Below are 17,916 nucleotides of genomic sequence, written 5' to 3'. Positions count from 1 at the left end.
TACAAAAATAAAACAATAAATTAATGATTCGACGCTATGGCAATTGATGTGTAATTCGATGCTATGGCATCTTTCTTAGTTTAACTTTAATCCTATCCGAGATTGGAGAAGCATTGAGATACATTGCATAACCATTTACGTGTGATGTGGCTATCATGGCGAGTGTTCTGAACCGTAATTGCTGCTAATAGGTCTCCAACAGCCTGTTAATAGACGATCTCAACAAACAATTACCACCCAATGTCTTAGTCAAACAGATAAGTCATGCCGACACCGACACCCTTGCTTGTCTTGACAAATTAGCGGAATGTCATAAAATCGGCTTGTCTCATTTTAACTCTTTAGCCGTATGTAAGCAGGTTTATTTATTTATATTCATGCAGTAGCTTGTGTTTAATTCGATTTAGGACGATTTATCCAAATATAATTTATCCATTTAGGCTATTTATTTCACAATGGCCTTCTAGACTCATTCTAGGAATAAATGCAATCATGTTAGACAAGGTCTACTACAAGTTATTTGGATATGCAAACAAAATGAAGGCTAACGAAAATTAGTTAAAGCATATGGATTAAATCAATTTTACGCATATTTTAGTTCAGCTGTAAAAATCAGCTGAGTTTTTCGAATACCGACATAATGATGGTTTATAAACTAAAATACCAATCATAAAGCAATGTTCCGATTATTACCGATTATTCCGATTACGATACTTTTACCAAGGACCCATATTTCTGCACAAACTAAACTATACAAGCACAAAAGACGATATACATACAAAAGTTAATATATTATGAATTCCCATTCCACAATAATTGCGATGGAATAATGAATAAAAACGCCGGACTCAATACAAGGAAATCCACTTAATACTTTTTAAATTGAAACAATTATAAAACACATAGTACTACTTAACGTTTCAATATGATATATTAATAATTATAACGCAATTCAGTGATACTTAAGGCTGGACCTAGTACATGGAAATGCATTTGTAACAATTATAAAACCTGTTTCACTCATTGCTCAAAAGTTACATAAACAATAATGGTTGGTCGGTAACCGACATGACCTTGGTTTGATATACCTTACACTCGAACTGCAGGGCTGTCTACTATCTACTGTCTTATTTAGTGGCGTATTATGATTTGTTTAATATTACAATGTTACAATTCATTCGTTCAAGCGACTATAAAGTCGCTTTGCACTTTACATTCGCCTTCTTGAATAAATATGCTAGTGCTTTATCTCAGTTAAAATCTGTATGACAACAATCCAAAAACGAAAATAGCTAATCCAATTGTGCGACTTTCTACTTGATTTGTGACAAAATTTGTATTTCTAACTCTTCACGACGTTGGTAATCTCCCGCAAGCATTTCATTTTAATTAATATTTTTTATTTAATTCTTCTCTTTGTGAACATTAAACATGCATTATGATGCTACATTTTTCCTGTTAACATTTAGAATACGATAAATAAATATAAATAATGTTACAGTAGGTATAAATCTCGACCAGTCATCATGAGTGCCAATTATTGAATTGTATTATAATGCTCAACCTTAGATATGAGGGTGTAGAGGGTGTAGAGCGCTATTCCAGCTAAGTCCATTCCGGACCCAGATTTTAATTATCATTGGGCTATCGATTAATGCTTCATCTAATAAACTGTCGACGTTACATAGTGACAAGACCAGAGTTTGGACCGTTCCCTCACGAAAACGTAAAGTATTGGTCGTAACGAAACAAAAAAAAATCACCTATTCTTATTTAGGGTCAAATTATGATTTGTGTTTTAATTTATGTTATTGTTTATGATAATATCGTTTTATTTGGTTAACTGAAATAACAGATTATAAGGATGACAATCTACAAAGGGAGTATGTTTAATCTATGGTATCACTTACTATACGGATTTCATGGTTACAGTGGCAGCAATGGCCCAGCTTTGTTGCAGGAATGGTCTACGGGCCAGACACTTTGTTTCAGTCAAATAAACGTGAGCTAACTATGTAATAGATAAAATTGCTAAAGGACAGAACCAAGTAAATTCTTCAAACAACTTGCAATAGCCTAATAAAACTGCGTTTTAGAGTGGTGTTTAAGCAGTTATTAACATAGGCCTATATAATTTTTAGATATCATTTTCTTTTAGGTTTTTAGGAAAGTAACTTTAACCAGACTAGGGGGCGGAAACATTATTGGGCCCCTGACACCTATGTATGATCAACGTATTGGAAGGCGTATTTAGTTACATTTGCCAATATTTGCAAACATTGCGGGCCCCACTCCCGGTCTGCTCCAGTAAAAGCAGTAAAGGAGGTCGCATTCGCATATCCAGTTGCAACTTTCACCTTTTGTACCGCCCAACTCATCAGATAGCCACATCTGCAAACCAATTACAGTACTACAGGGGCGCACCAAGTCTGTTAAGTAAAGGAAAATTCATTATTTAAATATTTAAAACTTCTTCCATTAAAGAATTACAGCCCAAATTAAGTTACAGCGCGGTGTCCATACGAAGTAACATAAAAAAACCTTGCTACAACAATTTACATGGTTCAAGATACGAAATATTATTTACGCCACACTACATTATTTTGACGAACTTCCCACGCAAGGATTTAGTCCAGAAAACAGCTGTTTGCCGCCAGCTTATTCAAATGGGGTTTCATTGCGTACTACTGTGCTGCAATGAGTTTTGCCGGACACCAATCAGCTGATTATACTGTATTTAGGTGGCAGTGATTGGTTATAAACAAAAACATAACCTCTTTATGACTAGTGATTTTTAGTCCTTTAGTTGGTGGAAATATATGAGGATTTGTACGGATTTAGTAGTATGGCGTAAACTATCGTACGTAACTCGTCCAAAATGTGTGTACCGGACTCGTATGGTAATCCCGTACTCGACTTCGTCTCGCACGGGAACGACCACACTCGTCCGGTAAACACTTATTTTCAGGACTAGTAACGTAATATACTATTCCATTATTGCTATTATTATCATTATTTGTATATCAGTTTACAAAGTAATATTAATATAAAAGGATATAATCCTCACAATACTACTCTCGAATCAAATCAAATAAAAAATAATTTATTCCAATAAAAAAACAATGATTACTTCGTGGTATAAGGTTAAGTTCATTAAACACACATATTCCTTATGCACTTTATTTAAAAAGATAAATAATTAATGTAATGTGTTCCAAATTAGTTAAATTGCACTTGTAATTATATTTTTTAGTGTATATTTTTGAAAAAACCGCTAAGAAATCAGTCGAAACTTGAGAAAGCAAAGACTATTCATTAAGAATTCTTTTCGCTGTGGCAACTTATCCCTTCGCCTCACGGCAAACAAACAGGACTTTAATGGGGGTTACATTTAATTTAATGAACAGGCTTTGTACAGCGCAGTTCTAATTAATTGTGAACTTGATAACCAAGAAGTCAAACACTTAAAGTGACGGGATTATCATATTTTTCTGCAAGAAACTATCACAATTGAAGTAATAAAAGTGATATCGTTGCGCAGAGCGAGCGTGTGCAAACGTGAGCCTTTAGATAAATAAATAAAAATGTTGTCATTTGAACTTGATGACCCGATATCGCAAATTAACGAGGCAATTAATAGTTGGATAAACGTGTTTTTAGCGCTCACCAGTTGTTTACTGCTAGATAACATTTTTTGTTATTCTAAGAGCGCAGTATGCTAGATATCTGTTGGGTAAAACAATTATACAATAACCGTTTGTCGATGTTTTTGAAGCTTAATTTATGACAAATACTTGCATATAAATAATACCACCGCCGCAGCAAACCTGCAGACTAAGCGAATTTCAACTTGTCTGATTACATTTTTACTAAAATATTTCCATAAATAAGACATATTTATTCCCTATTTAAAAAACATTAGAATTAACGAGTGCTTAGGTTTGCTGCTACGGGGAATGTAAATAGTGTTTTTGACCATACGTCAATAGTATAGGATGAAATAAATAAATTTTCCAAATATTATCACTATATATCCAAAAACAAGTAAACTACAACAATTTTCATTTTCTCCATAAAAATAACATGGGGATTTTAAATTACACTATTTTTGAATTTTCTACGTGACCGTTAGGCATACAACAGCGCTTTAATATACTAAATTATTTCTTTTTTAAGCTCTATAAAACGGTTTGGAAAGAAATTGCAAATTTTTTTGTTTTTAGGGTCAAAAATGGGAAAACCCCATTTTTACCCCATGAAATCCCCCATAAACCCCCGTTCCCATGGTCCGATTATGCTGGGTCGCGAACTCGTTCGAATAAACATAGGTTTACACGTTTGTACCAAATTTAATCAAAATCGGATCATTTTTGCTCGAGTTATCGCGCTAACGGACACATAATATATTTGAACGGATGGTGTTTTTGGCCTCTAGGGACCTCAAAATGAAAAATTAAATCGGTCCCGGGTCCAGGTCTTACAATGAGTACTACGGTAATAGCTTATTCCCTATATGGGAAATTCGCTAAAACTATATCAAACTTATTACTTTATAATTACATACTTTCGACACAAATAAAGTATGAACATCCTCCGAAATTTCTCAATAAAATATATTAATTACTTTTACATGCCCATTGTTGAGTTCAAAAACTTATATTGGAAACAATTAAAACCCCCCTTTCATTTAACGTAATATTCTAAGGAAAATATGAAACATACAGAATAAGGTTAAGAAAACACAAGGGTGTCCCGTTAAGTGAAACAGTAGCTCGTATCATTATTATTTATAAGACTATGTTGAGGAAATCTCAGTATGACCTTCATCGAATTTAAAAGAAACAGATAAAATTAGAAAGCATTATTACTGTAAAATGTTTATACGGACGTGTCCTTGCAAAATGACTAGTTGCACTACATGATAACGAACTTTTTAAATCGGTCTGGTTTAGTGTTCAATAAGAAACATATTAACATGCGGATGCTGTGCCCGAATGTCCAATTTATACTGGATTTTTCAGATATTACCAGCTTATCTCTGGCCAATATTAAATGAGATTATTTTAAGACGTCGATGTGAAAAATTGGACTGCATAGAAGTTCTACTCGTACATTGAGTACACTAGTGTTTAACAGATGTCGAACATCAAAATAAAGCCTGGAACAAGGAATGGATTACACCGGAAATTATCATCACCTTCTCTCCAGCCTCGATGTATTCTATAGCCCCGTCTCTAGCGTTAGCGTACAACCCCTACTCTACAATAACAAATTGAACAGGTCACCTAAACAAGAGATGATTATACAGGAGTTATCAAGTTCATTCATAGAACTATATATGTACTACATTTTCGTGTTGCTACATTCATCCTATTCCTTGGCAAAAGAATGAATGAATGAATGAATGAAAATGATTTATTTAGTCAGGCAAAGTTAGGGCCACATGGCCCTCTCTTACACTTAACCTGTAAGACAGACTTTGGTCTATAGATTTATTTATAAAGTTGTAAAAACGCTTTTGGACACTAAGTTTTCCTCATTTAAAACCAAGAGAAATTTAGTGAAAATATAAAAGAGTGTCCAGGAAAGGAGGTCCTGTTGAAGTTATTCCTCAGGACGGTGGTTATGTTACCTACTTGTCAGACAGAGTTTATGATTGTGAGTATTGAGGTGAGGGACCCAGTGCCTATCTAGATGTACAGCCTCACACCGGTCAGGTGACCACGAGCAGTCCTCGTGTGACTGTCTTGGCAACCTCCCAACTACCAGCTGACAAACCTGGGTCTTTGGAATCGGTAGGCAAGTATGTCCAACCAAATGATCTGGTTAGCTTCTCTAACTTGAGTGCGAGAGGGACGAATTCGATCCCAGGTACATCCCGAGGAATAAAAGGGTATGTGACACTTTCTCCTACTGGTTTATTGTTTATTCTTACAATAACAAAGAGAACAAATTACTGTCACAACCACGCTTCATAAAGAAGAACACCAACTAACGTAAAGTACAGTATAGGGAATATCATATCAGTACATTATTTCACGACTTAACATTTTCTTTAATATTCATTACCATTGCTTAAGGTGTTTGTTAAAAGGTGTAAATTTCATAACCTTTGTAAACTCATTTATCGATGACAGTCCTTGATAGCTCAGCAAGGCTATGATGCAATAGTTTTTATTGGAACAACTCGTCTTATCTTTAAAGATAGTCTTTACCAGATTAAACTCAACTTGGAAGAGCGTGATCTGCTCCAATAAAATCGGATGATGAAGATAAAGTTCGTACATATGTATAATACTATACAAACAGCTACGATATTACTAAGAATCTATTTTACGTTGTTGATCTTAGAGATATGGGCAAATAAAAGTACTAAACATTCTTTAAACGTTGAAATAAAAGCTGGCGAGATACACCAGATATAATTGTTGGCTATTTGTTATTTAATTAATTCCATTTTACAAACTGCAACTCCATTATTATTTTGAAACAACGAACAACATCTCCTAGATCTAGTGGAACAGTTGAAATGTCATTGTATGAACTGCAAACCAGTGCCATGAGTAAGTATATAAGGCGTTTCAAATCAAAGCAACAAAATTCACAAAGTTCGCAATGAAATTTACCGGTTGCATTGTCAACTGTAGCTTAGTTTTCGTGGATTTTTAAATTTCAAAGTGTTTAACAAAATTAGGCTATACACTATATTGTTCAAATTTTAAACTTAAGACCTTATCACGTTTTCTACCATTCTACCAAACTTGGCTCCTTAATGCAATAGTCAACCTTTTTACTGTCAAAAACGTCAAATTGTGAGGTAATAGAGCGTTTATAATTTTTTTAAGTTTATTTAATCCACACAATATTTAAAACCAAGCTTACTTTTCTGGCCTATGTCGTATTTCCTACCGTACGTTTATTGCTACGGCACTGCTTTCTTTCAAACCGATATTTTCATTTTGAACCACTTCCTAAAAAAGTTCATTCATTCATTATATGTTTTGTGTGCGTGTCTTTACATTGATAGCTATGCATTTACGAAACTTATACTCTTGAGATTTCATAAAATACATGTTTGTGTCATCATTTAATTTTTCTGGAAATAAATTATATATTTCAAATTTGAATTACATCTCACAAAAATCTTGATCTAAAATGTGCGACTGTTTGTTGTGGGTGGTACATGAGCCAGCTAGACGGCGTGGCCCCACCCAACATATGCAAGTCTCAAGGTGATATGGACCGTTATGTGTCTGCGGATTTACCGGTCCGCATAATGTCAGCTGACACATAACATGGAACTGACAGATGTGACAATGGTCAAACAGAAGAGGCGCTCCACATAGGTAGATGCAATATTCTACTGTATCTACCGTTGGCCCACCTGTTCACGGGCCAATCAGTAAAAGGGTGTTGATTATGATGAATATTCTATTTCTTTTTCGTTTTTAGTGTTTCATATTGTTAAATATGTTCCGTTTAGGAGGAATAGGGCTCAATAAAAAGGCTATGTTTACAGCACGCAATAAGTAGACGGAAAACTATAGACTATAGACTTTACTGCGTCTTTCGAATCTCCAGCGTTCTTAAATCTTCAAGTCTTTCATTTTGAAAGGAGCATTGATGTGCTTTTTAAAAATGTATGTGAAAAACCACATTGTATTAAATAAGCGGTGAAACATGTTAAGATTTAATTTATGGTTAAACCATAGATTAAAGGATGGTTAAACTAAGTTCTATGTACGGAGTGGCTAAATGAGGGACACAACCCTCACAATGTGAAATAATGTAAACTTTTTCAATTAATTTATTTACAACAAATATGTTCAAAGTTGTTGGACAAAATCAATCGTTTGAATTCAGTGAATTCGATGAATATAAACACCTGTTCTATGTAGAAAGTGGCTTTAAAATTTGACAAGACCATCACAATATATTAAGTAGTTATAACGAAAACTAAAGCTTATCATGAGCTATGTACAGAGTGGCTGGATAAATTATCATGTTCTGCATATTCTTATAATACTTGTTGCACTTTTATATTCAACCAAATTGATACTATGCCTTATTTTAAAGGAGAAATCGAATTATTGAATATCATCGAATCAGCATCCTTTCTTTTCCGTCAAAGAATATTATTGTTTTGGTTAATTAATTGGGGTATCGATACATTTTTCAGCAAACATAATAAAAAAGTGCTCAAAGTATAACTATTGTGTTTCACAAAAGAAACTAGTTTATTATACAAAATCAAAGTACGTTTATAGTATCATAAAACACAGTTGGGTAACTTCACCAATAACTCGTTTAAATAACTTCATTCTCAATAATTGGAGTGGAAACTCAATAAATATGGACGGTTGCGCCTATTAACTGTGCACGTGTATAAACGCGTGGTAAAACTGTGCCTCCGTGCCAAAAGTAACTACCAACAAAATGGTAGTAATGGTATGTAGTATGGCAACAGTGCTACTCAAGAGATAGGCGATACAACTTTAATTTAATCACAACGATTTGCCATCATCGAAATAATTGATCATATAATCAGAAAGTTTTTTTTCAGTGTGTAGAACAGTTTGATGAAATTTTCACCATTTTAAATTGTGTGTAATTCAGGTAACTACCACAATTTACTATGAGGAAATTTTGTCTTCAAAAACTTGTTATTATTCGACTTTATAATAAAGCATATCTTTCTATACGCTATGTTTGAATAAACAAACTTCATTCACGATTTTGTTTCGTAATATGTACAAAGATAACACCCGGGAGATGAAACTGTCTAGATTGTATCGGTATTATAGCAAATATATAGGGAGAAAATTACATTGCGTTTTGTTGCAAGTACATCAGTACATCAGTGAGTGTGTGCCGCAATATAGTTTGGTTAATCATTATGTAAACCACCCTATAGTATACTATAATACCATAACATACAACACCCGCATACAGTATTACATGCGTGAATCCCAATCATCGTCAGTACACAACAATATGATACGTTAGACTGAAACGTAGCACCCCGGTAATGGTTGTTAGACTGTCTACTCCTTTAATCTATGCTACAATGAGAGAACCCGGCGCCCAGTGCACATGATATACAAGACAAATAAGTTTACGAACAAGGAATATTTCATATCTTTGAGGGAATACGATACCAGTCCAGTTAATATTAATAATATGAAACACAGCTGGTAACTTGGAAATAGTACTTGGACATTCTTGAAAACTAGCTGGCGACTTGGTCATACGACTTGTATATTCTTGAAAATCAGCTGACAACTGGATATTTAGAAGCAAAACCATACGTATTATGGTTGGAGACAGGTTTTGAAGAGAATAATGCTGTTGTAAACTTGATTGGAGGTTTGATTGGTATTAGACCTTCATCAATTGTCCCTAGATTTACTCTGTAATTATACCTTGTTATTAACAAGGTTCAATCACACTAATCTTAACTTTCTAGCTTTGTGAGTTTAAACTATGTGTAACGGATTTTTTTGGGAATTTCTACGACTTTCCTTTTGAGAAAACTTAGGTTTTACCATGATCGTATCTGACATTATCGATTGTGAAAAACTAAACTACTCGTATGGATTAAACTTTACAGACCACGTATAGAGAAGTAATACCCAGCATAATTTATCTCAATTCCCAACCCTTCAAATGAGTTAACTCATTATTCCTGTAGCCAAAGAAAACTGGTAATAGATATAATCAACATGACGATCGATTTCACTTTCACACCGTCGCGGAGCCGCGGCCGAGTGGTCGGTGTTTAGTACGGTCAGGATCAGACCACGGACCACGGAGCAGCCTATGACTACTGCCTACTGACGGCTGGCGAGTGCCCATAATGACAGGATCTGCAGGAAGCACTTCCTTCATCCAAGGACGAGCGATTCCCAGGCTCCATGGGCAGTTGGACAACAAAACTGTCCATGGTGAAGCGATTGGACTTGGACGGATAGCCAGCCAACTACAGTCGCAATGGTCGCAATATACTCAACTTTGTAGTCTTCGTGCATTATTTATTCAAAAGTTCAATATTCTGGAGATAAATGTCATCAGACAGTTAAATATCCATTTTTATCATTAGGTAGCTGTTATAGTGCTTACTTGGTAATCAAAAGGTCGCCGGTTCGATCCTAAGAAAATCCAGTAGCTTTTTGATGGTTCTCAGGACTCAGCTGTTGTTGATAGAACTTAAAATACAGTAAATGGTCCTGGCTGGAGAATCAGCTGATCTCATCTCTAATCTACAATCAGCCTTCACATAGAGCTTACAGTACGCGCCTTTATGACGTTTGCTAAAAATTAATTATGATAATAATACAGTACGGTAATAATAATGATGATTTAAACATACCCTAAGTCAAAGCAAAATCTATCGATGAACAATTCAACTTAATAAGGATTGGATTGGATCAAATTGATCAATTCCTTCTTAAATTACATGATCGATGGTATTTTTAGACATTATCTGACAAAAGCTTAATAGCCTTATTCCTGATATCACGGTTCCGTTTAGACGTACTCGAGTGTATGTTCCCTGTCTCATAGCGAGCCCAAGGTCTAAAATTTAGGTAAATTATTTTTGACAATTAAAATAAATCAAATTCATATTGAGTCTTAACAAATTTTGTTTATATATAAGAATTGATTCGTGTTTTTGAAATGACAGTATTTATGTATGTATTGATATATGATAGTTTATTGTGTACTATCGACTCCACCTTCCATGGGTGTTACAAGATATAACCAGGCTTGTTAGCGTAAACAGAGATGAAGAGCGACTTGTAGTTGGCGAAGATATTTTCATTCATTGCTTATTTAACAAGTTATGAGTTTTACACCTTAAAATTAAACTAAGTAATTCAATATTGTATTCATGTCTAAGCGATTAATTGAATAAGGCGAGTTTATTCTTTCATTTACAAATAACAATATTTTCCACTCAATACTTAGTACTTCACGAAGTTCAAAGTGTTAAATTACAATTTTGTATATAAAGAGTGTTTGATTATAAAAGATATATAATTTTACAAAACGTAACGGTTAGATAATAAATAGTTTTAGTAACGAATGATACATCGATTTAATTATAATATTAATGAAGGGGTATAAATACTAAATTCCTTAACATTGCAAAAATGTCCCTTAATTTAAGACTATCAATAATAATCATCTTTTTCTTCATTACATTCAGACCATATAAATCCTTCGATTTTCCGAAACTCATAACTGTATAGAAGTAATGAATTTATCTTAAATTGTAATATCCGTTAAAGGTATCAGTTGTTTTCGTTTGTATTTATCAGATCTTAAATATGCGGATTTGGTAAAAACTAACTTTTGAAATTGTCAGCATAAGATTGTTATCAGATCTCTTGGAGATTGACGTACGTCTCGTTATCTTTGTAGACAAACACAGTAAGCAGTGTTCGTAAAACTCACAATACTAACGGATTCATTCCATCGACGAGAAAACAATATTTGAGATACTGATGATTTTGCAAAAAGAGCTGTGCGAATAGTAATTTCAGAAACCCCTATTAAAGAGTAGTTACAAATATCGGAATTTTGACTGTGTATGTGAACAGTATTCAGTGCGTGTATAAAATACTAAGTGAGAAACGTTATTTTAAGGGTTTAGTTCGGAGTGTACAAATAACGACTGAATAAAGGCTTATAACAGAACAAAAGAAGTGCAGTGTTTTTTGCTGACTGTACAAGATTTGAAAGAAATCTACATATTATATAAATAACAGCCAAATTAATATAGTATTACTGAGAATAGAATGTTATTGTCAACATTACTCAATACCAAGTCAGCTTTAGTCATTGTAAAACTATCTGATTGCATTTCCTTTAATTCGTGCGAATTTAAGTATTAGCCAGTGTACCAACTGTAGACGAAAAATCGAATCACACTCAATTATTATTACAATTTAATAATAACAATTAATTTGCGGTGAATTGATATTGCAAGTGTCTTATGATTTACATGTGTTGTAAATTGAAATTGCTCTGATGTTAATTTTTAATATTTTTTTTATTTCAATTTTCTATGTACAGCTTAAGAATTGTTAAAGCTTCGTGCACAGCGTAGGGCCTAGATACTGGAAAGCAATTACGACTCTGCCGAAAGTTCTTGGTTGCGAAGGTTTTTTTATATAACCAAGCACGCGGCAGAGCTGACAAGCCTTTAAGTGTATACAAGTTTTATAAATAACTACGTTTATTAGTTACCAGAAAAAATTTTGATTTTTGGAAAATTATGTGCAATATACTTTATTGTCACACCGACAAAGGTTTTAAATTTAAGTTGCGAAATATTTTTATCGAGCAATAAACGCGAAAAAAGTTTCCTATGATTAGCCTTTATTGTTGGTAGGAACAGCAGGAAAATATAAATTATACACTAATACTTAGAGTGTTCACGTGTCTATAATAAGTTATTTTACAACCAAAACGTGCCACAGAACTAGATAGTTGAACTATGTTATATAGATAATTTTTATCAGCCTTATCGATAATTGTATCGATTAAAGTTTTCTTTTGCCATTTAGCTATTATTTTGTAGGCCTACAAGATTCGAAACACGTGATGCAAGTTACATACATTTATTAACGGAATAAAATTTTATACATATAAAAAACTTACACTAGATACCAGTGAATATATTAAAAGATTATCAATAGACACAGTACCAAGTACTTTCACCCACATTACAGTATAGCTAACGTAATGATTTGGTGATAACGTTAAGAAGTTAGGCTATATAATATGATGACGTTTAAATAAAAAACTAGTGCATTTTGAAGAAATTTAGGCTACTATTATATGTTTTTTTGGAATAATTATTACAATCAAGAAAACATCATAAATTTGAATGCGTTTAAATTTTAAAAATACAAAAACTTATTACTTTTACCCACTTTATTCATTGTTCTATGTATCTTTGAAATTACTTCCAAATATCTAATTTTTTATAATTCTATAAAATAAAAATTCTAAATTTTTAAATTTCAATCATACTAAACTAAACGTTTATGGATGCTCGTTGTAACAGGACGTAAATTTTAAATGTTCCAAAAGACAACTACCAATTTACAAAAAAAAAACCACCCTTAATAAAATGATAACATTTCTATCCAGTATCACAGTGAGATAACATAAGTTAAATTGTAAATGATACAATATTTGTTCATACAAGTAGTACAAACCCAAAACCAACCCTTATGATTTCACCTACCTTTGACATGTAGGGGGGAGTCTTTCGGATTCTGCGGGGGTTGCGGCCACGATAACGAGTGCGAGGAAGAGTGATACACGGAGCATCATCGCGAACACTAACGTACACTTACACTGCACAGTACCACAGTACGATGTGGAGGTTAGGTTAGACTGGTGTGTAGTGAAGTGCTAGTCTCGCCAGTACAGTGAGGCCATCCCTGCAACAGACAGACGTGTACTGGACTGGTGCTGGTGCTGGTAGAGTGGTACTGGTGTACTGGTGTGGTGCTGTGCTGGGTAGAGTGGTGGTGACGAGCCCTCCACTACTATTGGTGCTTGCCGACACACCTCCGCGACTCGCTCAACACACAACTGTGAGACCGTGTCACCGTCACACACACACACTCACTGCGTGCAACATACTTTGGCGGTCGCCACTTGAAGGGGCGAATCTCCTTGTAGAGTAATCGTATTAGTCGCAAAACAATTTGTTGGTTCCTGTAATGTATCAATTTATATATGTCAGTTGTATACTCCTTGGTGTTAACTATATTCACAAGGCCGTGATCCCCACCACTACTATTGTAACTAATGTAACTAACGATTAATAAATCCTTCTATGTTGAACCATCACAAGATGCACTTGTAATAATTATTTTATCTACCATGTTCAAGGTGATAATTATGTAAGGTATATAAAGGAAATATACAATCGTGTAGCCTATAAAAAAAAATAGGCATACTCCAAAATTAATTTAATAGGTTCCAAAATATACTAATTTATAATTCAGTTTTAAAAATCCTTGTACAACTAAATCAAGAGTTCTACTGGACCGATTTTATTAGCCTAATTAATGGGTCGTTGGGAAGTTTAATTTGTGTAGATTTGCAAATAATTATGAAAGTTGGTTTTTGTTATGATTTATGGTGGGAAAATTAAAAAAAAAATGTTTTCCTACAGTTACCTAACAATGTACCATTAGAAATACATTGAATACAGGGGTTTTCATATTTTTAATTTAAATGCAACTTTCGGCTACCTTTTTTGAGTATTTTCAAGACATGCATGGTATCAATTTGTAGGAAATTTTATTCTTTTTCATAATTTTACCTTCCACTTTATTCGATTCCTTGCCATTTTAAAGTTATTTGCAAGCTTCTAATGTATACAGCTGACAAAATATGAGTTAGAGATATTTTTGTTAAATTTTGTACAGCTCTTCTACTAGACCGATTTTGTTAATTAATGGGTCGTTATGGGTCGTTAGTATGGGAAAGCCTAATTCGTGTAGATTTGCAAATCATTATAAAACAGTAATTTTATTAAATATTTGAGGTAAAAATAACAAAAATTACATTAAAAACTGCTTCATTCAAGTTTCTATTTCAAGTTTCTATTTGTAGCCAACTTTTGGCTGCTTTTATTGAGTATTTTCCAGGAATTACATAGTAGTAATTTGTAGGACATTTTTATTTTCATTCAGAATATCACATCTACTTTGGTCACTTTCCTCACCAATTAAAAGTTATTTGCAATTAAGTAAAGCAACCTCCACATTTATAGTGGTTAGAAAATACTGAATTACAGATATTTTTGTTAATCTTTGTACAACTAAATCTACAGTTGGTACTGGACCGATTTTATTAATTAATAGGTTAATGGAAATCTTTATCCATGTAGATTTGAAATTAACGATGAAAGTTCAATTTTTTAATTACAGGCAGTAAAGGGTGAGCCGTTATGGATAATTTAATCATATGAAACATGTTTTAGTAATTTAACAGATGTTTGTTGTACAGTATTGTTATATCATTGATCTATCTTTGTTCACATCTATTTGTTCACAATTTGCATTTGTGGTTAAAGTTTTTTTTTCTTATGTTGTGTGTTTCGTGTTATTCTGTACCAATAATTATTAAAAAAACAATAATTAGTGAGTAAACTAGTGTATGCAAATTTCATAACCATAATTTCTTAAAGACCGTTGTATTTAACCACGACGGGCTATGTTGCTAGTATATGATAATACACAAGCCTATTAAATTTAACCGAAATATCTAGTACTGACCATTTACACCAAATAATTTTTTTTTATTATTATTATGGGTAGGCTACCGTGAAGTAAGCCTACTGAAATGTTTTTGTAATTACAAATTTTGGAATCAATACGAAACTTACAAATACGGGGTGTTTTTTAACAAACCCCCAAAATTTACAACTACCGTGAGACACCTTTTAACAACAAAACCAGCTCATACGATGGTATCCCTGTTTTCTTTACTTCATTGCCTATCAGCTAATATACATCGTTCCAGATATTTATGAGGTTTAGTTATTGATAATTGATTGTAAATAAGACGTAATATGGGGTTTTTGTATCCTCAAATAGAGCTTGCGAAAACGCCAAGTAGAGACTTATTAGCAATACTCACATACCTTATTAGTCTGGGCTTATTAGGCCTACGCACAGGCACCTGCCCATGTAGGCCTATCCCATAAGTACGGCAAATTTGAACTTACAAATGTTGTATTGTATTGTTGTATAACTACTCTCTGTTTTAGTTGAAATTTCTTGTGTTTTCTTGGGTTAAATACACGTTTTTCTTTTTTCATTTTTTTACTTAGATAACTATGCAACAATCATATCAACCAAAATGTGAGCTCGTTTTGTCGCTAAACAGTGCCTTATGGTATTTGTAATTTGGGTTGCGCAACACACCCTGTACAATGAAAAAAACACTTTATTTAACTACTGTTTGACACAGGGAAATTCGCCGACACCGACTACCAGTATGACACGAAAATGTTGAAAACATACGTTTATCTTGTAGTTAAATTCCCAAAAGTGTTCTCCCTCGTCGTTGATCTAAAGACCAGTACGAATTATTGATGAATGACAAAGTTTTACACAAAATACTCCATTCTTCATGAAAAAATCAAGTTCAAATCAAGTCGTAACATTCAATGCGCCTGTTTTAACAAGCCTATAAACACACGTTGGTTTTTTCTAAGAAAAGCTGTACGGATTATCGACACCCCAACGTGGTTATATTACATACTTTGAGAACTGAAGTAGAAGACATGGACTAGATGAAGAAGAACATTATCTAATGAACCCATCACATTTTGCCAAACACGTTGAATGTGGCACCGAAATTGGCTTTATCACTCATACTCATACGGCTAAAATATGAAAACTCAAATGAACTTCCCAAATGTCGTTTTGGATGATGATCTAGTGTTATTTCGTTAAAATTTTCAATTTTTGACGAGATATATGACGTCATCATTCGTGACAGAATACTCGTCATGCGCCGCACCTGTCCGGCTGCTATGTAGAACCATTGACTAACCGACGCAAAGTACCATACTCTTGTACTTGAATTCTATAATGGTTGGTTGGGAGATAACATATGCTTTACGATAAGCTGCCCTTTCGAATTAGCATTCAAAATGTTGTGTTAAAATAAATAGGAGTCATTCGGCATTGGTATTAGTAGCATTAGTAGTAGTGCAGGGGCTTAGTTGAACTAAGTTATTTTATTATTCTAAAACTGCAAACAGCTTAAAAAGCATTAAAATGGAATATCTAGAACAGCGTAATTATAGCTAATGGAATGAATTAGTCCATAAGCAAGATCACTTTCGTAAAAGAAGTAAGGTTGTTAAAGTGTACGGCATGCAAAAAAAAAAAAAAAAAAGTAGTTTCACCAAAACTACAAAACTATTTGATTACACATTTTTCTAAAAAAATTTCTTAAAATAATATCAGTTATAATATGTTTTTCGCCATACCAGTGATTGCCTAAATGCATAAACTTTGGTATATTTTATTATTTATTCATTCCCATTAATAAAATACAACGAAAACATACTGTATGCGCCTACATAAAATATGAACTTTATGTATGCGCCTACGAAAACATAAAGTTCAATACGCAGTACCCTATGCTATCTAGAACGTTTTACGCTCTGAGAATAAATTAAATTGCCGTTACACGCTAGTTTATTGTGGATTCATAGCAATGAGGAAATTATTATTAAGTAACTCACCGCATCAAAACTACATAATAAACCAATTTCTATTTACCTGATTTTTCCCAAAATATTTCATAAAAAATGTTAGGGGTTTTCCTTATTTAAATAACATTAGGTTTACGAGAACTCAGGTTTGATGCTACAGGGAGAGGGAAGAAAACGAGTTATTTTATATGTAAATTGTAGGCAGTAAGGAATAAAAAATCTGCTAAATTAGACAAAATATATATCCATAAACAAACAAAAACTATAACCATTTACTTTTTCACCATAAGAAAAACTTTAGGGAATTTTCCTACGTCGCATTTAATCGTACTACAACGCTTCAGGACACACATTTTATTATTTGTTTAGTTTCACGCGATGGCTGTAATGAAAATTGGGCAAGAGTAAAATGTTATAGCCCCAATTCTCATTAAATTACAAACCCTCATTACACCTGTTCTTATGACCTAATCTTGCTGGCTAGCTCGCTTTATACATGCTAAATTTAATCAAAATCGGACCGAAATCATCTGGTGACTTAAGAAAACTTACATCGGTTCAGGGTCAAGGTCTTAGAATGCCACCTACTGTAATAGCTCCTTCCTTATAGGAGAAATCCACTTAAATACCGCTAACAGAAACAGTCATTCATT

General features: G+C 33.5%; 1 protein-coding gene across 5 annotated transcripts in view; it reads right to left on the bottom strand.

Moving 5' to 3' along the window:
* The window catches only part of LOC128998235 (trehalase), a 108,328-nt gene that overhangs the window by 47,637 nt on the left and 42,775 nt on the right, over nucleotides 1–17,916 (bottom strand). For 2 of the 5 annotated variants that reach the window (XM_054424280.1, XM_054424279.1), the window contains exon 1: nucleotides 13,259–13,587. In XM_054424280.1, coding sequence (XP_054280255.1) covers nucleotides 13,259–13,347 — 89 coding nt within the window. In that variant the 5' untranslated portion in view covers nucleotides 13,348–13,587. Of the gene's footprint in view, nucleotides 1–13,258; nucleotides 13,588–17,916 lie in introns of those variants that run through there. The other 3 variants (XM_054424278.1, XM_054424281.1, XM_054424277.1) reach the window with 3 other exon arrangements.

This window comes from Macrosteles quadrilineatus, unplaced genomic scaffold (genome assembly GCF_028750875.1).
Source record: "Macrosteles quadrilineatus isolate MER2022 unplaced genomic scaffold, UCM_ALF_1.0 Scaffold_7__1_contigs__length_78375512, whole genome shotgun sequence".
Classification (NCBI taxonomy): domain Eukaryota; kingdom Metazoa; phylum Arthropoda; class Insecta; order Hemiptera; family Cicadellidae; genus Macrosteles; species Macrosteles quadrilineatus.
Note: the sequence above shows the minus strand (reverse complement) of the source record. Positions and strands in the feature narration are given on the sequence as shown.